Source organism: Semicossyphus pulcher, unplaced genomic scaffold (genome assembly GCF_022749685.1).
Source record: "Semicossyphus pulcher isolate SPU_LCO1_2020_fin unplaced genomic scaffold, fSemPul1.0.p SCAF_8, whole genome shotgun sequence".
NCBI lineage: Eukaryota > Metazoa > Chordata > Actinopteri > Labriformes > Labridae > Semicossyphus > Semicossyphus pulcher.
Window position 1 is genome coordinate 17116249 of NW_027211759.1, and position 21647 is coordinate 17137895.

At 43.9% G+C, this 21647-nt stretch overlaps 1 protein-coding gene across 1 annotated transcript in view; it reads right to left on the bottom strand.

Moving 5' to 3' along the window:
* grm3 (glutamate receptor, metabotropic 3) overlaps positions 1-21647 on the bottom strand; it is a 38563-nt gene that overhangs the window by 10972 nt on the left and 5944 nt on the right. Inside the window, exons 3-7 of the mRNA XM_069685678.1 lie at positions 16896-16955; positions 10857-11423; positions 9946-10089; positions 6308-6577; positions 5239-5863 (exon numbers count right to left, since the gene is read on the bottom strand). Of these exons, the coding sequence (XP_069541779.1) occupies positions 5239-5863; positions 6308-6577; positions 9946-10089; positions 10857-11177 (1360 nt within the window). The 5' untranslated portion in view covers positions 11178-11423; positions 16896-16955. The remainder of the gene's footprint in view (positions 1-5238; positions 5864-6307; positions 6578-9945; positions 10090-10856; positions 11424-16895; positions 16956-21647) is intronic.

The window sequence follows — 21647 nt, forward strand, 5'->3', positions numbered from 1 at the left end:
GAAAGTGGCTTCCTTCTGTGAAGAGAGATAAAAAGAGTGGAACTGAGGGGCACGAAATGAAAGTAATCGTTCACAAAAAATGGTTACATGATGGCACTCATGTAGACGTTCAAGCCAGCTCGGCTAGAGGCCCCCCTCATTGGACATCGCGTGTCTGCTGAAGAGCGTCGCAAAGACCCTATTTAATGGAACTCCTTTATAAAGCGCTCACATGTAACGTTTGTAAATGTTTGGTAGCGCATTTTCTGAAACTGTATTCTAAAGCTTAGATTGAACTAAGGGGTTCATTGGACTTCCTAGATTATCAGTAAACTACTAAAAAAGGCAGCATTATCGAATTATATATTGGTATAAATATACACACTGAAAAAAATACCATGATCATAGTTTTTTCTGGCTGCACGGTGGTGCAGTGGTTCGAATGTCGGTTTGGACGTAGGGGCCTTTCTATGTGGAGCTTGCATGTTCTCGTTACCCTTCCAGGTACTCGGACTTCCTCCCACAGTCCAAAGACATGCTGGGTTAATTGGTGACTCTTGTGCCCATAGGTGTGAATGTGAGCATGAATGCTTGTTTATCTCTATGTGTCAGCCCTGTGATTGACTGGCTCTTGACCCCCCTCCCCCTCCCGAACAATTCTAATACACTGATTTAGCATTGCTGGTTAGCATTGATAATTGGCACCAAAGACAAATTGCAGCTGAGGCTGATGGGAATATAAACCGTTTGCAGGTATTTGGTAATAAACAGGGTATTGGGAAGAACTAACCCTGACATGAATGTCTGGACCTAATTTCATGGCAATTCATCCAAAAGTTGAATCGAGAGTAAAAACTCCAAAGTCATTTGGATTAATCCTTTGAAGACTTTAAATGTCTGTACAAAATACTGTGCCAATCCATTAAAAATTGAACTGCTGGTTACTCTACAGTAAAAGTCAGAGGATCACTAAAGTCAGAAGAATTTGTTCTCTGGACTTCATGGATGTCTAAAGATTATTTCATGACCATCGATCCAATAGCTGTATTGGGTAGATGTATTTCAGCAGATGCAGAGCCTGATGGGGTGTAGAGCAGATAAAAGGAAGCTCGTCCCTGAGCTACTTTCCCACTGGCTGTCTCTGTGTGATGTAACGTTGATGAACCATGAACTGAAACAATTTGAAGAATTGAACGTGGTGACTGCTCCCTAACAGCAGCTTTTGGGCTCTCCTGCTGTGTCCTAACACACACTGTAATACAACTGAAGCCCTAAAACAGTGATGATTGATGATTCTGTGTGACCTCATCCATACAACACTTCCCGCTGGCCCAGACTGGTCCAGCTGAGACCCACAGCAGGCTCGGTCCCTCTGATGACAGGCTCTTTCCATGGCTGCAAAGTCCGTCATCAGCCAAAGGTGGACCACGCTCTTTATTTTTGTGATATTCGTTAATCAAAACAGCGGGAGCTACAGAATACAACTCTAGGTGGGACACACTGCTGTTCTAAAGCAAACAGATCCATAATATTTGTAAGACACTTTAGCGTTCCTGCTAACTTGAGAAACACCTTATTATTCTAGCCTAATTAGAAGCATGGTGAAAACAGGCTTTTCATTCAGAAGCTGTGAAATTAATTATGTTCTCGGCCATGTCGGGCTAAAGCGAAGCCCAAGGGGGATTGTGGGTATTAAAGGCAGGGAGAGAGAGAGAGAAAAGGGGGCTTGGGAGGAATAAGTAGGAATAAGTAATCTAAAAGTGGAGAGAGAGAGAGATACAGACTAATAGAGAGAGTCTTTTCTATGTGGGACTGTATGGCTATAAAATTCATAAGCTGGCTGTTGATGAGTTTTTGGTTTGGGAATAGAGAATTGTATTTCTAAGCATCAATTCACCTGAATCCCGGATTTAATCCGGAATTAAGCTCCACAAAGTAAACACCGCATGCAGGTCTGTGCACATGTGCACATCTGTTCCAGGTGAAATTCGACGGCTCTGAATACTTAAAGTGTCATAAACCTTTCTTGACCCACATTTGTACTTCGGTGACCTCGCACATCTGTGGCCCACAGAGACACACACACACACACACACATATACCCGAGCATATACAGACATGGACACGGGGATGCACTCACATGTCACAAACGCACACACAGATCACATCAGCTATATTTATTCTCCCTGCAGATTTGGTCTCCGGGGATGGAGGCGCTGCCTGCGCCGCGGCCCAACAGGCCACAGGGGAACAGAGGACAGATAGGCTGGAGAGGAGGGAGTGTAGAACAAGGGAGAGAAATGTATAGGAGGAAATGTGCAGCAGCAGAGAGCCAAGGCTTCACTGAAAGAAAGGTTGTGAGATAGAGAAGACAAAAGAGTGAAACGGCAGCCCAAAAGCAAAGAGGTGCAGGGAGGAAGGATGAGCCAGGAGACAAGATAAGGGGCAAAGAAAGGAGGGAAGTGACAAGGGAGAACAGGGAGAAGATTACAAGGAAAAAAGAGAGGAGATAGCAGAAGAGGAGACTAATGTGACTCTAGAAGAGATACAGGTGGATGGAGGAAAGCCTTTGGACAGAGGAATCAATAGAGAGAAGGTGAAGGATGGATGGAGGGACGAGCAAAAGGGAAGGAGTGGAGGAACAGACCGGCGCAGAGAGGCGGTGGAGGCAGGAGAGCAACCTTGTGAAGTCTGAGTGGGATGTGCTGTTTTTGAATGTAGAGAGAGAGAGAGACAGAGAGAGAGAGGGAGAGAGAGTAGGACACTTTCTGGGTGAGAAAGAGAAGAGAGACGGAGACAGAGAGACTGATGGAGTGATGAGGAGTGAGAGGAAGGGAGACGGAGAGAGAGACGTAGAGTGACGGAGGGGGAGAGAGAGGAAGAGTGTGAAGGTAAAGAAACGAGGAAGAGAAGGAGTGAAGGTTGTTCTCTAGCATCTAAACGTTGCAGTAAGCTCTCTGCTCAATATGGCCCTGAAGGCACACCGCCTCTGCTAACACAGACGTATCACACACACACACACACACACACACACACACACACACACACACACACACACACATTGGCGCACACACACACACAAAAGCGCAGAGAAGGGGGAATATCACATCTATCACCACTATTTCAACAGAGAAGTGCGTGCGTGTGTGTATATACTGATATGTTTGCTGCAGATCGGGGCGGTGGGTGGGTGGGAGTTGAATGATGGCTTTGAGAAGTGTGTGGGCTGGGGGTGTCTGCAATTTCATACTGGTGGAAAAAAAAAAAAACACAAGCATTTCAAGCTGCCTCTTTGTAAAGAAGCTGACTGTGTTTGTGTATTAGTCTCTTGCCTGTATGTACGTGTGTGTTTTGTGATTATAAACATGCAGAAATGCGCCCCTGTGTGCGTTTCTGGCTGGCAGGAAGCAGTTCCCATGATCTACCAGATCACTTCAACAATTGGCAATGGTGTCGGCTTCATTACCATAGCAACTAGCGAGATGAGGCTGGATGAAGAGAGCGGCATGTGAAAACGCACTCCTAACCGCACAACATACTGCCTCAGTGCACCACATACGCTGTCAGTAACACACAGGAAAAGCAGCCCTATCACAGTCTGCTGTGTTATTAACGCACATTTAAAGATACAGCGCGATGGGGATCAACTTCGATCTAATGTAGGGACTATATAATGATCATGTGTGCGTGTAAGAGAGGAAAATGGAGAGATAGAGAGCGCAGAACAGTGTTGGTTTTCCGTCTGCTACAGTTCAGACTGAGAGCACTGCGGATGGTGATGCTGCAGTATTTATACCCCACATTCAACCTCAACTCACCTCAGCTCCTTCCTAACATACTGTAGATGGAAAGATTTATATGTACAGCAGTGGAAGTGCGTCATCCAGGGCTAACCAACAACTCAAAACAAACCCTACCACTGCTTTTCTTTTCTTTTTTTTGTGTGTACCCGTACAGCTGTTACGTTGAGCTGAGCTGTAAAGAACTCAAGATGCTTGCACATGCTGTTACTCTTCCCCTGCTGCAGAGCAAAGACGATGAGATGTGCCTCATGGACATACATCAGGAATGATAAGGAGGGAGGGAGGAGAACGTAGGGGAGGAAGACGATCAGACGTGGAGATGTAGGGAAGTCACAGCGGGATTCGCACCTCCTCCTCCCCCAACTAACTCCTCAGCCTTTTGAAACTTTCTATGCGTGAATCTGCATATCTATGTAAACATATAAGGGAGTGGTTATCCTGTGACTGCATTCGCCTCGACGATTTCCTCTCTCTCTATTTTACTCATATTCTTCCTCTCTCTTTCCTGTCTCCCTCCTCTCAGGCAGAAATGCTCCAAGTCCTTTGATTTGTAGCAGAAATGAAGATGGGGAATTTCAAAGAGAAGCCTCATCTTCTGCTGACGCACGCTGTCCCACTCCGGCATTGCCTCACTGCTCCCTTGTTCCTTCCCTCATTCCCTCCCTATCTCTTTTTCCGCCTTACTCCCGTTTACCTTACCCTAAACTCTCTTTTTTCACTCCAGTCTGCCTGTCACTCTTATCTGTAAGCTTCCCTCCCCTCCCTTCATTGGTGTTGCCATTCTTTCGTCCTCCATCCATCCCTCCCGCTCTCTCCCCAGCGTCCAAAGCCGCAAAGCTGCCGTGTAAGTGCTGTTTGTCTGGCTGTTTTGATGTCTGCTCTTGGTCACGGTCGGTGGAGGAATAAGCACCTCTAAACCTGTGTCAGTCCCCAAGACACAGCCGTTTATTTATAACGCTTCCTTTGTACGCCATCTGTCAGTCAAGCCAATCCTCTGTCTGTTCTCTCCCAACTCTACAGAGACTGACAGACTGACTGGCAGCCTGCTATAGGAGCTATTATAACACACACAATCTCATTAGTGCGAGAGAGAAGAATATGGCTGACGGATTAACTGCGGCCCTCGTTCCTCAAAGCAACTTTGTAGTGTCGTATCAATTACGCATGGGTAATAGGTGTCAATGGCAGGCTGGCTCTGACAATATGTAGCAATTAAGCGGATTTGTCTCGGTACACTTTATGTTCTTTGGCTTGGTTGCTTTGGCTGAGGAGGACAACATCCCTGTGTTGTTCATGAGGGGACTGTTAACCAGGCACCGCACTCACTTTCCTGTCCATTACTTCCTATCTCCCCCCCGTCCTCCAAACTTCCTCTCCGACATTCACTTCTTTTCACTCTTCATCCACCTTGAACACCTTATCTCGGACTCTCTTCACCACGCTCCACTCCTCTTACCTGTGAAGGTGACATTTAGGATGTATTCCCTGTAGAGTCTGCGCCCGTCCAGCGCCTTCATGCTGTCACACAGCTTGGTGGTGTTGAAGCACAGACTCCGCTGCATGTTATGGAGGGCGATGGCGATGGCGTACACCGCGTTCACCACAAACATGATCTTGGATTCTGGCTCAAAGTTACTCTTGTCCATTGACAAGTCCTTGTCGCACAGCGGAAGAGACATCTCTCCTACCCCTCCTCCTCCTCCTCCTCCTCCCCCTCCTCCTCCAGCGCCCAACGAGCACTGGAACCGCTGCTCCCAGAATTCCCTGTACCAGGGATTACGATGGTTTTTGACCGGGTTCAGGCTGAGGAAGTACCGATTGAATTCTGGCACAGGATTTGCTGCCAGCTCAAGTGTGATGGCTCCTTCAGCAGTGACCTCATTTCCCTTGACAATGCTTTCCTGAGCACCCCAGCCATCGCTGGCCACCCAGATGAAGGAGGTGTTAAGCCTGGCAGCAGCTGCCAGCAGCTCTCTGGCATCGTCGCTGCGCAGGAAGAGGACAGCCACACGGGCATTGGGCTTCTGGAGGAGCTGACGGATAACTGCTTCATAGGACTTCTTCGCGTTAGAACGCCCCACCTGAAAGGGAAGAGGACATTGATGTATCAACAGATGTATTAATTTACTATGTAAATGCTTCTTCTACATTTGTGTCTCGGCCTCAGGAAGAAACAGGCGAAAATCTCTTCAGTACTGCGCTCTTGCACCATCATGCTCTGAAGCAAACGAGACTGTGAAAGCATCCTGAATGAGTTCTTGGAGATAAGCTTTCATTTTCAGTCCACAACTGATAACACCAGTGTAATATAAACCCCATTTGTGTCTAAGACAAGATAAGAAATGGATACAAACTTTTAGCTCACAAAATTAGCGCCTTGTTCATTGTAACTGGTGCAGCTTCAGGCCATACATCAGCATGACACTGCTGATAAACGTTTGGGTTCTTGGTACCTGGCTCTGAGCTGTAGTCGCTTATATCCACGCAGAAACAAATATCATATTGTGTTCTATATCATGCCTCACCTTCTCTGAAGTAGCAATGCAGATGTTCCTCATGCGAGCCTCTTGTTCGAAGGCCTCTATCCCCGTTTCACCATAATCCCCCTCCGATGCCACAGTGGACACATATGTCCAGTTGAAGAAGCGGAGGATCTCCGCCATGGCTTTGGCCTGGTAGAAGTCCGGGGGCACCGTGCGGGCGAAGTAATCGTAGCGGGTCTTATCACTTAGCTTGGCGCTCGTCGAAGCGTAGCTTATTTGAGGAATCTGGAAGAGCCTGAGAAGATTGGCAACCTGTCGGGAGAGATAATGAGACACAAATCAGGCTGAATTATTCCAAACAAACATGCTCTTTCAAAATAAAACACGACTTTAGTATTTTAAGAAGGGACCTCCACTTAGAGCAGTGGAAAGCACATGGTCTCAGTGGGGTGTGGAACAGAGTAACGTTGAAGACCGAGCAGCTCCTTGTAGTGTTTATAATACAAATGTTTTGAGAGGTGGCAGCAGCAGTGCCAATTACTGTACAATTAATACAATGGGGCACTTGAAAGAAGCAACAATTACACACTGAGAGGGAAAGTGGAGAAAACAGAAAAAGTGGTGAAGTAGCTCAAAAACAAATAGAGACAATTCGTGTATCACATGGTTCAAACATCTCTGTGCTGGGGAAAAGTGTGGTCCCAAACACGAGAATAAATAGAGATGTTTCAATACCAGACACTGATACAAAGGATCGATTGAGGGTGAAACCACAATAAGTTTCATAACAGTTCTGATCCATGGCATTGTGTGTGCGTGTGTGTGTGTGTTCACACCTTTGGATTGATGATAAAAATATCAGATCAATACTGGATATTCCAAACAACAGACATTAAAGTAATACAAAAAGAGTTTTATTTTGAAGGGAGCTCCTGTTTCTTATGTTGTCTACTGGACTACTGGAGCAAAGGGGTTAAGGGAGTCTTTGTGAAAAACACTTTCTTCTTGTAGCTGGCGAGTAAAGATGTCTGCAGGACTGCCAGCCGGCGGAGAAAATAATGTCTGTGTGAGTAATGAGTAACAATGTGATAAAAACAATATCATTAAATGCAATAAAACAGCTCTATGGCAGCTATTTAATGCATGGCAGATCGCCACGAGTCTGCACATTGACAAAAACCCACAAACCATATAAAATGATCCTTTAATAAATTAGTTTTTCATTAAAGGAAAGATGCAAAAATGGAAGATGGACTGTGCTTAAATAGTCTTTCTAGTTTCCACTCTACTCGAAGTGCTTTGACCCAAATCACACACTCATTGGCTGCTAACTTGCACATTAAAGCCCCTTTCCCACTGGTCAAAAACCCGCTAACACCAGCTAACATCTGGGTTTTTTGCTTAGTGGGAAAGATTACAATCGGCATTCAGACCCGGGTCAAATGACTCTGCATTAGACCCGGGTAATTATCGCCTCGGCTTCTATCGGCAATGATAGGAACACAAACCCAGGTCCTTTTGTGGTGTGCCGCTATGCCGCATTGAAGTTTCGACCGCTGTCGCATATGTACAGAAGAACAACATACAACGACGAATTTGTTCCACTGACAATGGGAAAAGAGACAATCAGCATTTATAAGCGGGTCTTCCCGGGTCTGAAAAACCAACGTCAACGCGCCAATTGTGGTGGGAAAGGGGTTTATTTCACACAATTCAGGAGCCACAGCGGGGTTCAGTATCATGCCTAAAGACAGGAACACAGGGGGAGCTTGGGATCGAATCACTGCTCTTCCAATTAGTGAATGACCCGTTCTACCTCTGTGCCGCAGCTGCCCTTGTTGCTTAATACATAATGTGATTATTTAAACATACAAGAGAATGCAAAGTGTGGGCATACAGTACACACACATGAGGATAATAGCACACACACACACACAAGTTAACTCCCTGACTCATGCATTAGTGATGGCTCTACTGATGTCCATATAATATTCCCTTTTGATTGCTCATGTTGTCTTCATTACAATTTTAGTCACAGATGCCAACACAAACAGTGCGAATATAAGTGATGCACATTCTCGTGTGCATGTAAACAGACACAATCAAACATGCACACACATGCGAATAAACACAAACTACACAGCCATTCTGTTGGAGCTTCACTTTAATCCTTTTAGAGCGCATCACTCTGAGCTTTTCTATATTTCATTCACAGCTCAGTTGATGAGCTGTTTTGACAACATGTCAGAATCTCATTAGACTAATAATGTAGAAGATTAGGAAGCACGCTCGTATACATAAACTGCTGTGCACAGAGGCAGGTCGATGCACACACAAACACCTGCACTGATACTCGCGCACATGTGCTTGCGCACACACAGGCTGCTTGTAGTACTTGAGGCAGGTTTTATGGTTTTAAGATGGCAGTTGACTTAAATGTCAGGGAAGGTCATGCTGCAAAATGTAACTGCATTGCTCCATTACCTGCCAGTGAACAATGACTACGGCTAGCTAAGAGGCCTGTCTGCAGGGACACTGAGAGTTTACTCTGTTAGTGAAAGCTGCTCCCTTCCTGTGAGAGAGAGGGAAGGGAGATGTACTGTAGGAATGGGTTGAATATGAGAGACGAGCAGGGAAAAAAAATGAAAGGGAAGGAGGAAAAAATTGGTGCAGTGGAGGGCTGCTGTGTGTTTTCTGCTTGGAATGCAAGTCACACACACGCACGCAGAAGACAGGGACACATGCACACATGTGTAGGAGTGGAGGAGAGGAATGATGCATGCTATGCAAATGCCTACAAAAATTGGAGTTGAAGTTGTGCATGGTTAAACATAAAATAATTTCCTTTTACTTTATTTAGAAGCAACAGACAGACTGATCAAGTAGAGCGGAGGAGCTGGATTAGCATCCCTGGCTAGAGATCAGAAATCAGAGCACAGTTCGGCTCTCGTAAACAGATCTGCCCCGCGGAAAAGACAGGTAAAAACAACAGCAGCGTTTACAAAGGGCAACAAGAATGAGCTGCAAGAACTACAAGGGATAATTATGTGTGATGAAGGACAAGAGACAAGAGATGTATTAACAATGGCTGCCCCAGGAAGAAGGAGGAGGAGAAGAAAGGGGGCTGAGGTCAGCATACACTGAGCGCTCCCTAAATAGCCACGAGGGGTGCCTCTGAATGCATATAAAGAAGGAGGAAAAAAAGAGAAGGAGGCTGTGATGAGGGAAGAGAGAAAAGATTTAAGGGACAGAGAAAAAAGGAGAAAAACATAAAATGAGAGAGAGAGACAGAAAAAGAGAGGGTGAGGGAAAGAGAATACAGGAAGACGTTGCAGAGATTAGGGATTTAAGGACTGATAGGAGGATGCTTTTGTGCAGCCACAGAGGAGTAAGGGAGAAGGAGGTTTTATGCTAAACTATGCAAATTACCCGGCTCTGTGACAAGAGCTACAAGAGCCGGGAAGACACACAAGAACACACCAATGGAACTTGATTCTGAGAAAGTACAAACACAGACACATGCGGTGAGACAGACATGGACACACTTGCACGGCCGTGTCACTTGAAATCAGTGTCATGTCACTGGAAGTCATGTTAGGATGATTAGAAGATGAGAGAAGAAGCCATGATGGTGGTACAACGTGCGTGTGTAAATCCTTCACCTGCATGCTGTGTATTACCTGTATGGAGACGCTGCTGAACGAGCCACCTATGACTCCGGCGATGGCGAGCGGGCTGTCGTCCTGCAGAGCGTAAGATCCGTCCGGACAGATGAACTCTGTGTCGTCCACCTTGGTGAGGGAGGCTCTCACAAACTCCAGAGCCTAGAAACAAACACACCCACATAGATATTTCATGTTAAATGCTGTGTGTAGCTATTGGGAACCAAATTGGTGATATTATCTATGTATGCTTAATCAGCTTGGGAACGCTAATATCTGTGGTCAAACAGCCAATTAACCTGCGTCCCTATTAAGGGGAAGCAAACACTAAGAATTCACTCATAAGTCAAGAGTTCATTGTATAAGTTCGCTTAACGCCTCATCCCTTAATAGCTCAGCAAAAAGACACGCTATATATATTTTTTGAAGATAACAATCCCTAAGGGAAACTTCTGTCATCTTTTTAATATCCGCCTCATTTCCCTTCATTGCAAAAAGCTTCAATCTCTATTTCTCTTTAAGGATTTGCCGTTATCATTTCAGACAAGCGTCTTTACCCACAGTGGATGAAACACACTTTCAAGCTACATTTATTTTACCCGTATAGTGCCTTCTGATGAGACCTTATAGTTTTACCTGATCTAAAATGGAAACTTTGCAGTTTTTGTTTTCTCACACGGCGGCAGAGCAGTTTTGAAATAAAAAAAAGGGAAAAGTTCAAGTTGGCTGGCAGCGCAGGAGAACAGACAGCTAATTAAACAAGCTGCATCCGAAAAAGTTGCATCAGCATTCACAGGTAAATGCAGTTACACTCTTCACAAAGAGAGGAGACTGTCTTGGAGAGTAAATGCTCTAACTCTAGCTATTATTTAATGCTCGCTGTGACAATTACAATGACACAACTGCAACGTGTATGTGCATTGACCCACCTGCTCCAGCGCATACGTATCTCTGGAGCAGGTGTCCAGTATATGGACCCCCAGAGACACCCCCGGCAGCAGAGTGCTGTCCATGTTGATTCTGTCTATGGCAAACAGCATGGCCTCCAGCCTCTGGATCCCTCTGTCCTCGTTCACGCGGCCACACTCCTCCATGCCGGCACCCTTCTCGTGCACCGGGAACAGGCCTCCGAGCACCAGATCCCCCTCGATGCGGATCTCCCGGCGGGACGGCTGAGGCTGGTCTCCGACAGAGAGCAGGACGCCCCGACACATCATGACCAAGAGGAGAGCGGGAATGCCGACCACCATGTTGGGCTCAGGGAGGGTTTGGATTGTCAAAATGTGAGGAGAGGCTTAAGAGAGAGTGGGGCAGAGGGAGGCGGGGGGCTGAGGGTGGAGGTTAGGGGTGAGGGGTTATGGGTGAGGTGTGCAGTGCGAGGTGGGGTTGAGTCAGGCAGCGGCCGTGGATGCTTAGGTCGGATTGTGGCCCATGAAACGGTCAGGGAGAGCTGGAGTGGACCACACATGGAGGGGCACACCATCTGGACATCAGTCCTGCTCGGAGAGAAGAGATATAACTGTCAATCAAGGGTATATCAGGAAGCTGTCAGGAGCTGCACGATGGAATACTTTTATAAGAGATACTATACAGTGTAAAGGCAGCAGAGTAGAGCCCTAGTGGAGTTTGAGGACACTGTTAACAAGGGCTCAAAGTTGTTTCCGCTTCACTGCCAAAGCCTGGCCGTGACTAAAAGGGATATGGAATCGTTTGGAGATTGTATTGAAACCCACTGTTCTCCAACCATCCCCCCCCCCCCCCCCTTAACTCCAACCAGTAAACTTTTTTCTTGCAATGTGTGTGAGTGTGTGTTTGCCCCTGGTTGTATCAGGATAAGCCAGCTTAGATGGCTGGTTGATACATGAGCCCACCCTTCTCTCTCCACAGATCAGAAAAGCTTCTCTAATCTGATCTCTGTTCCAACAATTCTCTGCTCGTCCATGAGTTTATACCCCAAAGTATATGTGTGTGTGTGTGTGTGTGTGTTATCAGATTTATTGCTCCCCCTCCTTCCTGCATAATTACAGTGTGAGGTCTGAATGCATTTCACCATGAAAGAAGCTAACTGACAATGAGGCCAACAACAGCTGATGCTGCTAATCATAACTTACAACTCAATTACAGCAATCATAGTGTGTGTTTGGACAAATCTCTCCACCTTCTTCAGAGACAGCCCACACGATTATAATAGATACTTTAATCTGATTTTAAAGGGTTATTCCACAGATTCTACATGTAAAAGTTAATTTACTGGTTGACCAATACGAGTGGCGCCATCTACACATGGTATTAACTGTCTGTATCGAGATAATGACAATGGATTGCTGAGCTCAGCTTTTACAGAGGTATGCGTACACTTTTTTTTTTTGCTATTTTGATCCGGTCACAAATCTGAAAATGGAAATGAGGAAGGTGGAGCAAGTAAACTTTTCAAAAACCATTGCTGTGTCCGAAACCGCATACTAACGTACTGCCTACTACATACTCAAACAGTATGTACTGCATACTGCCTACTAACCTGACTATTAGGATATTGTTGGCATCATACTCAGAGCCGTCTTCTCCGTATCACGTGACTTAATTGTTTACGTATGTCCGGTCTGATCTCCGGTCCATCTCCGCCATAGTAGAAGCTGAATAGCCGCAATGCATTTTAGGGCAGTTGAGTACAACTAGTGAACTCCCGTCTCATACTCAAACATCCGGGCCGATCTAGTATACATCCGGGCATTTCTCGCATACACAAAATTGCATACTAGGAGATGGGAACGCATGACATACTCAATTTTACGTCACGGTTAGTATGATTAGTATGATTAGTATGATAATATGCGGTTTCGGACACACCGCATGTCATTTTCCAGGAACAGGGAAACCATGCTTTTTCACTCACAGAGGATGGAGGTCATTTGTATTTGCTGAGATAGCAGAAAGGGTGGAGTTAGGTGACCTTTTAACTTCTTGAGTGACCTTTTAGCCACGTTAGGTCTAAAGCTAGGCTCAGACTGCAGGAGTTTTAAAATAAGACCTGATTATTAAAATCAGGTTACATTACATACATAGGGAGAAACTTTATAGATGCTCTTCTCTCTCTTATTTCAAACACACTGCAGGATATCACAGAATTATTTTGTGCTCCAATGGGAGCAATGCACCACCTCATGAGACTGACATGGTGCAACAACCTGCTGTTGTGATTTGCTGTAAGGTATAAACTTAAAGAAGAGTCTAGATGAGAAAAATAGTTGGAGAGACGCAGTCAACTGAAGGTGAGATTCACGTGCTAGCTAATGTTAGCCTCAAGGGCTAGAACGTTTAGCTTAGCTGCTCCTCCGGTGGTCCTGCTTGGATAGTACTGACGTCAACAGATTGAAAACCAATAAATTGTATGTGTTTAAAATTGTTGGATAATACCAGATAATCAGGGCCTAACATTGGTACCAACAAAGGTCCAGGGCCAGACTTCTCCTGTAATGGTTGGTTAGGCTGAAACAAGGGATAACAAGCATTAACCTGCTGTGATCGGATCTTTAAGGAAATCATTGATGGTTTGTCCATCAGTTGTTGAGTTGGTTCAGTATTGTGGTCCAGATTGAAATATCTCAATTATTGGTTGAATCTTTATCTTTAGTCATTTGCTACAGATTACAAAGGTCCCTAGTGTATAACTACATTTGAAATGGGCAATCCCCTGAATTGTGTTGGCACCACCAGTAACCAAAATCATTCACTTATTCAGTGAAATCCCTCAACATCAACGACATTGATAGGCACACTGGTACTTATGGTTCCCAGACAATGAAATCTAATGACTTGAGTAATCCCAAACTCGACCATTGATTGCCATGAACCCAAAGGATGGACTGTTAGACCCTCTGTCATAATCTAGTCACAATTTCCCCAACACTTTGGTTATGGACCTGTGACGCATGTGCTTAGTGCATGTTTGGAAATTTTAGCATGCTAACATGCTAAACTACAATGCTAAACACTACTAACAATTGGCTTTATATTCTACGTGTTGCTTCTTTAAGGCTGGATAGAAATCGTATTTACACCTGTCAGTGTTCTTGGTACAGTGCAGGCCCTATGATGAGGCTGCTCTGATAGTAATCTGATTGTAAGTTCTACGTGACTTCTACCCCTCACATTAACATGCATTGCTCTTTTTACAGATAAGATATATTGCATGTTAATAGCAGGGCACCAGAGAATGAAAGTCAGCATGAGCCAGCCGCCGCTGCACTGAACATGACCTTTCTTTTCTTGCAGGTTCTACAACTTTATGCAAACGCATCACTACATGTCCAGGGATTCCATTATTAAGCTGACATGAAGATAATAAATAACCTGCTCTTACCCTAGCCTCTCGTTCGCTCTGTTTTTATATCTTTTTTAATCTTTTTCTGCTAATGCAAAGTCAGTCTAAGCCCGGAGTAGGAAATAAATTTCTAATTTTAAAACGTTCTCTCTCTTGTCTTCCTTGCAGCTCCTCTGGTCCTCAGGAGAGATAAGACAGAAGCTGGTTGTTGACATTTTGACAATGAAAATCAATCTAGACCAAGGAGCTGGTTTGTAGTGAAATATCTGTTGATTGCTGGAATCTCCAGCCCAGGCCCTTGTTTATGAGTGTGTGTGAAAGACAGAGACGGAGTGTATGCCTCCCCTCTTTGGTGGGCAGGTAGGAGGATGAAAGCTTCTCTTAGATGCAGGCAGCTCAGATTTTCCTGCAGGCGGCTGCCATACCTTTACCTCTCTGCTCTGTAATATGACACACACGTACAGACAAACACACAAATCCAGACAAACACCCACCCACTCTCAGGCATACGCACTCACACGCATGCACAAACACACACCTCTTCTTCTCTGAGGGGTTGACCTAAAAGCAGACTATTTCTATGTCTTCGCTCTTTTCTCTCTCATCCGACAGAGATCTGAACCGGCGTGTTCAGGTAGAATGTAGGAGACAATCTCAATTAGGATGCATGCTGAAGTGCTATTAAATAGGGGGTTGGAGTGCTAATTTTCCATTTAAACCACAACAATACTTAAAGTCTGCTTTTTTAGGACGTTGATGGCGCCTGTGAAAGATTCATATACCATCTTCAAGTCATTGCACGTTGCGTGTGTGTCCATAGTATGTGTGTTTATCCTTGTGCATTAAAAAGTAGAGCCTCTTTGAATGTTTTCCAGTAACCACTGAAATAGCTGGAGTTCCTGGAAATGAAGTCTTAAAGCAACCTTTCATGATTATTAGAGACCACATTGAAACAAAAAGGGGAACTTTGTAACGAGCACAGTTTGGAGGACGACACTGCAACAAGGCAGCAGATGTGGCTCTTTGTTTGTTTTCATTGTGTGTGTTGGAGAATATAAATATATATATATTTCTAAAGCTGGGACGCTAACAACAGTTTTACCCAGTACTTTCCTTTAACAGTATGCTTTAATGTAATTGGCAGCTCTTAGAGTCGATTTCCCAGAATTGTGCCAAATAATATCTCCCAGCATTTTTTACACCGCTTTCATGGCGTCCACTGAAATTGAATGTTTGCTTCATTATAACCTCTTGGATGGTGCCCAAACACAGCTTCCTGTCTGAACAGCAACTGTGCGAGCAGAGCACACACTGTGGAACAGAAAATGTCCCTTCTTTCTTTATTAGCAAAGATATTGCCAAGCAGGCCAAAGTACAGGACAGTGCACTTGACTCAGACTGCGTGTAGTCTAAGGATCATATTATTATGGCATGTTCGAGCCGCTTTATTAGAAAGCATGTAAGCTGCTGTTGGTTATTTAAAGCATGCCACAACTTACATCCGATTGGCGCATGTTTTTTTCTCGTTTTTCAGGCAGGTCCTGGATACAGATACAATTTCATGTGTTCATGAAGTATGAAAATCAGCATGCTGAAGATTTAAACGTACTTAAGATAGATAAAACAAGACTGAACATTGATTCTTTGCTGTTGTTTTTTAAGGTAACATAATTGCCCGATATGTCTTAAGCGAAGAAGGCTTGGAAAATTAAACATAGTGTTTGACAGCCTATTAGCTTGTACTTTACTGCACGGTGTTTTTTAACTAACATCGCAATACTCTGTGATGCTGTGTGGGCAGCGTTCACTTGAGTTTGAGTATTTTAATAATTTAGAATTCGTATTAAAGTAGTAAAACGTCTCAAAAAAGATTCATGTTATCATTTACCCCAGTTAAAAAAAAGCTACTGATGCAAAATATGGCCGACTATCCAATGAAAAAACAAACTGCAGTATGACATGACTTCATAAAAAGAAGCCATTTATATGTTTTGTAAAAGATGCTAACACATCCTTCTCTTTTAAAGGCACAGGTCAACATTTTTGGGGACATAGTCGGATTGGATGGGCTGATTTATGCGTCTTTTATGTCTGTCCATTTATGAAGTTATTGCCAGCGGCTGGTCAGCGGCTAAGCTAATGCTTAACTTAGCTTAGCTTAGCTTAGCAACAGATGGAAACAGGAGGGATCAGCTAGCTTGGCTTTCTCCATGGGTAACAAAAGCCAACTAAAATTTGATTTGTTTTTTAATCAATTCAAAATCACAGTGTTTAAGAACAAAATTGTGGTTTTACATGGGGTTATATTCCAGACTCTTTCACGTCCTTATTTTTTATGACGGCTAAATCATTATGTTTGGGTATAAAATAGTAAGAAACTTGTGGGACTACATTTGTTGTTTTATTGGAAAGAATATGGCTGTTTCCAGTTTTTATGCTAAGCTAGGCTAACCAGTTTATAGCTGTAGCCTTAGGTTAAATGCACAGGTATGAAAGTGGTATTTAATTTCTCAAAACTCAACGCAATAAAGAGAATAAACATATAAAAAATGTAAATTATTCCTTAAGAGTTTTGTACTTTCAGATTCAGCTAGTAAATGTTTATAAAATATAAGTATATATGAAATGTAGGCATGGACTGTCTTACCTGAATAGAGAAGTATAAGAGCAGATGGCAGCTGGCACATGGCAACATCACCATAGACACCTATTAAAGAGAGAAGGGGGAAACACATGAGGTGAGTAAACAACAGCTAGAAAACAACCTGTCTGTCATCAGATGAAGGAGAAGGCCGACTACTGACCCTTCTCCCTGCGAGCTATGATGCAGAGTAACATCTGACAGACAACCCTATTTCACCTTTGACCCTGCTCAAATCTGAAGCCAGCCGCCTGCACACGCACCACCACACTCCTCCTTCGCTCCTTGTGTTTCATCCTCTGCTTCCTCCGCTGCATCGCCCCTGCATCCTCTCCTCCTCTCCCATTTATTTCCACCGCCCTTCCACCCTCCACGGCCCTCTCTCTCTCTCTCCCCCTAACAGGCAGGGCTGCTGTGGATGACACGTATCCAGCTGAGAGCAGCCATGCAGGGTCGATGGACCGCAGAACACTGAGAGGAGAGATGGCCCCGCAATCCAGCCCTCTGTGTGTGCGTGAGTGTTTTCTGTGTTAAAGTGTGTGTGCTTGTTTATCTGTCCATAGTGCACCTCACAGCTGCACCGATGCCTCGGATCTCACAGTATGGGAAGACACTGTATGTGCATGTGTGGGAGTTTTTCCATTCTTTTTATAAGAGAGAGAGAGATCAGAGGTTGGATATCAGTAGCTTTGTTATCACAGAACAATAGATCCCTTATACACCTGCACACTATCAGAGGGTTATCACTTAATTCATTCATTGCTTTCTGTGTTTAACTCTTTCTTTTCTGTCTCTCCCTCTTTATCGTCATGTTTAAGGCCTAACAAGCACACTCCTCATTATATCTGAGGGAAGGTGATTTAAAGAAGCACGTATTATGGCGTGTGAGAGGTGCACTACTTTTGTTTTGGCGCTCACATAACCATCCCTTGTGTGCTTGTGTGTAGACATGGTGTCCCACACTTCTCACAGTCTAAGGGATGCGTTGGGCTGTGACCATTAATTATTTACGTGTGTGTTTAAGGCAGGAAAGACTGATCCATAAATAGGACAGAAATATATCAGAAAACAGCCCAAAAAAAAGCTAGCGAGGCACGATGCAGATCTCTCAATCCTATTAAAGCAACCACTCCAAACTGTATGGAATTACTTGTGTAGGTTCTGTGCATCATTTAAAGCTGAAAGAAAATGTGTGAATATCCGCTGAGACTCCTCACTTAGGCTAAACAGATCTCATCACCAATCACCGATCATAATCAATAATTAGCTACTTTGATCCCAGATGAGTATTGATGATCCGTTCACACGGTCAGATAGAAACCAGCGTTTCCTGTATTGATCAGTAAGTCCATCTCGTGACCTGTATTAGGTTCAAAGGTTAAAGGCCGCGTCATGTTAGAAACATAGACATTGATTGGCCGTAGCGCTAGCTGAGATTTAACGGCGCAGCCATTGATCTTTGCTTGATAATAAAAGAGCCGCAGTTACACACTGCAGTGTGCTGATGCTGTAACAGATAGAAAAGTACATTCATGATGAAAATTGGATTAACCCATACAAGAAGAAGTGGTGCACTTCTGATACTAAACTGTGCTCTCATGTGCAGTGGGTACTCCAAAGGGATTCTCCACTAAAAGAGCTTTTAACCTTTGAGCACCACACAAAGTCTGCAGTCTGAGTGCGCAGCAGATTATTTAACACAGTGCGTTTTACTACAGCGAGACCTCCCACGATGGTTCGGAAAATCAGGACTGTTAATTAACTGTAGAAAATGAGTCAATCATTTTGATTTCATTTCAATTTCATCATTTGCTAAAGTTAAATATGACGCAAAATACCAAACAAAAGTTGTAAATTGTGAGAATTTTTACATTTCATTATTGTAAATGGATTATTTTTGGATTTTAGAACATTACCTAAGGCTGTTGGTATTTGTGTTGTAACAATAACGGGTAGTTGCAGCCCTAGATGTGTCTCTTATGTCTTCCCCTTTGAGTTACAGTCAGATTCCTCCGTCTTTATACTTTCCCCGAGTTTCGGCGCTCCATAGCTCATCCGACATGACGTGATTAAAAAATGGCCGTTCAGCCTAAAACAGAGCAGGGTTGTGAAATGTGCGAAAGCATTCATCAGATCCGCATTTCATCACTGTTAGAGGGCGGCGGGCCTGTCAGGGGGAGAATTACCCCTCTGTTGATGGCATCCATCAACTTAACCGTCATGTAATGACCCTGGGAGACATCATGGAGCATCAGTCAGCCTCCTCGTGGCACGGATGCTGCTGCAGCCTACTTAATTCATGTTCACACCCCGCCGGTCTGTCGTCACCGTGGTCGATACGTGAGGTGTGCAGAGCGTTACAGGACAGGTAGAGAGGATTGGAGAGTATTGACCACAGTGGGCCTCAGACACTTAGAACAACATGTGATTGGTTTGGACGGAGACAAATAATGTTGGCTGGTTTTTCTTGATTCAGGTGAGGTGAAGTGTAAAAACAATTACTGCAGTCGCTCCACAGTGATTATGAGAGTTGAACTTTTTCATGTGCTATCCAACATTATTGGGAGAGTCATTGTTCCACGCACAACATTGGTTTGAAACATGGAGCGGAGTATTTCATCTGCCAAAGTGACTAATTCAGTGATCTGACAATTTCAAAGAGGACAAATGTTGTTTGGCAAAATGTTATGGTTTATGAGTTGTCTTGCTCTGTGATTGATCGGCAACTAGTCCAGGGTGGACCCCGCCTCTTAATGTTAGCTGGGATTGGCTCCGTCCCCCCGTGTAAGCCTCTAAGCGGTATAGGAAAAGGATGGATGGATGAGATTTCATTCAGTGGTTCTAACAGTTACACCGTAACAGAAATTCATTCAGTTTTATTTCTACGTTTATGCTTTGCAACAACTTTTCAGGAAGCAGGATGTTGCACAACAGTGCTTTTAATTTTTACTCATGTAAACTAATAATATGACAATTGATAATTGTTTGTTAGACTACGATGTAGCCTATGGGAGCAACGCTGATGATGTCGGGCGTGTCCAGTTTAGCCAGCGTTTAGCGATTAACGAACCAGCCAAGACTTGCTTTTCCGTCCGCTGCATAACTTACAGTCCAGTTAGCAACATGAGAAGCGACCGTGTGTTCGGATGAAAAGTGAAGCGAAATTCGCCCCTCCAGATATATCTGCAAAATAAACGTCTTCATTACATTGTTCATTTAATCCCCCAGGTGAGCGCCCATTCATCTGTTTGTGCCGAGTTTCAGTTTCAATAAATAGTAAGTTATACAAAGGCTTCACTCTGACTAACTACAGCGGTGTGAACCTGAAAAAGAATCAGTTTTTCCCGTGATTTACTTTAATTAACGGATCTAAAGTTTGCTGAAATTTCAACATCATGATGCAGATTTGTAAAGAGTAAAAATGAAGCTTTGTCAGGTCTGTCCTCAAGAGGAGAAGAAAACTACTTTTAAAATGCTCGTTTGTTCAACGGAGGTTCGGATCAATAATTTCTGGTGCATTCGAGGACGTCTGGAAATCTAAACGCTGAAGGACTTTCACGACACAGTGTCAAGAAAATTTAATTCAAGTTGACTTTTTGATCTAGAACGGAATGTTAGCTGAACTTGGTGCAGATGTGTGTTTATAGAGATTAACGAGAAGCTAAATCGTTGTTAGATGACCGCTCAGCGGGGATGTCATTACAGCGGATTACGTTCCGCCTGCTTTTGCTCGTCTGCCGATACGCGATTAGTTAATACTACTCGGACTACAAACGGAAAAACGGAACACTTCTCGTACTAAAACCCGGCCGTGAGCCTACTATTCGACATTTCTATGTGTATATATATGTAATTGTTATGTGAGAGATAACAGACACAGGTTCATGATTAAAACAAACAGCCCAAACTCCTACTTCAATTATTTCTGCAGAGCTCTGTACACACTATAGTTCATTGATTTTTTCCCGGTGACATTCACAGCTGATGTGTAGTTCCCGGGTGTGTGGCAGATGCCCACACAGCGGTGAGGGAGGCAAAGCTGTGTGCTCGGGTTAGAGGGTTCAACTTTTACATTAGAACTGAATTTCCAGGTTCGTTACTACACCTGACGCAACAGCGGAGTAACACTGAAAAGGCTTTTGTGCCTGTAGTGTAAGCATGTAAATTGTTGGAAGTCGGTGTGTGACGGAAAGCTTTGCGCTTTCAGAATGTTTGGTAAATGCATGGGAACTAAATCATTTGTAATTATTTTCTATTTTTCTTTATGTAACATGTTTTTTGTTTTTCCCCATTTTGATCCATGTGAACCGGAAGCCTTTATTTGTGTTGGTCATGTAATCCCTCGTGTGGTGGACCATGTCAATGATTAGGACTCAATAACAAACATAGTCATTCACTCATCTGTGCAACAATTATTATGTAATACAGTAGATAACTCAGTGTGTGACCTTGTTGACCTTTGACATTGCTGAGGTTTGGACGTAGACCTAAACACTATAGGTACCTGCACTTCTCAGTGTTTTAGAGATGTGGGCCTTCTTAAGCATTTAAGAACTGAACCCTGTTACCATTCGAATAAGTAACAAAAAGCTCCACCACCACTAAGCAGGATAATAAACAACAAGGTATTTTAACTGATGTGCCAAGTCAGTGTAAACAGCTGTCATTCAAAAAACGGCAAGTTTCTACAGGTGTCGCTGAGTTAACAGCACTTTCATGATTGCACTCTTGTTGACAGTAGCCGCTTCATGACCAGTA